General features: G+C 71.4%; 1 protein-coding gene across 1 annotated transcript in view; it reads right to left on the bottom strand.

The window, feature by feature from the left end:
* The window catches only part of RNH1 (ribonuclease/angiogenin inhibitor 1), a 13,869-nt gene that overhangs the window by 701 nt on the left and 12,791 nt on the right, over positions 1-377 (bottom strand). The window contains exon 8 of the mRNA XM_015562394.1: positions 8-372. Coding sequence (XP_015417880.1) covers positions 8-372 — 365 coding nt within the window. The remainder of the gene's footprint in view (positions 1-7; positions 373-377) is intronic.

Genomic DNA, 377 nt, shown 5'->3' on the forward strand with positions numbered 1-377 from the left:
GGTGGTGCCCGGCTGGCACAGGCCCTGGCACAGCACCTCCATGCCCTCGTCCCCCAGCTTGTTGTTGCTCATCTGCAGCTCCTGGAGGCTCCGGTTCCGGGCCAGCATTGCACTCACGTGCGGGCAGCAGGCGGCCGTGAGGCCGCAGGACTTCATCCTGGGGACACGGAGGCCGACTGCAGCCCAGGCCCTCGGGCACCGGGGGTTCCCCATACCCCGCCCAGAGAATCTCAGCGCCTTCCCGCCTCCATGGACCCGACATGCCTGCCTCTCCCCCTCGGGCGGCAGCGGGTCCTGGTCCTCAGCCCCCGCAGGGTCCCCACCAGGCCACCCCTCCTCCAGGGCCACCCCCTCAGAGGTCCCCTGAGGGGGCTCAG

This window comes from Myotis davidii, unplaced genomic scaffold (genome assembly GCF_000327345.1).
Source record: "Myotis davidii unplaced genomic scaffold, ASM32734v1 scaffold3578, whole genome shotgun sequence".
NCBI lineage: Eukaryota > Metazoa > Chordata > Mammalia > Chiroptera > Vespertilionidae > Myotis > Myotis davidii.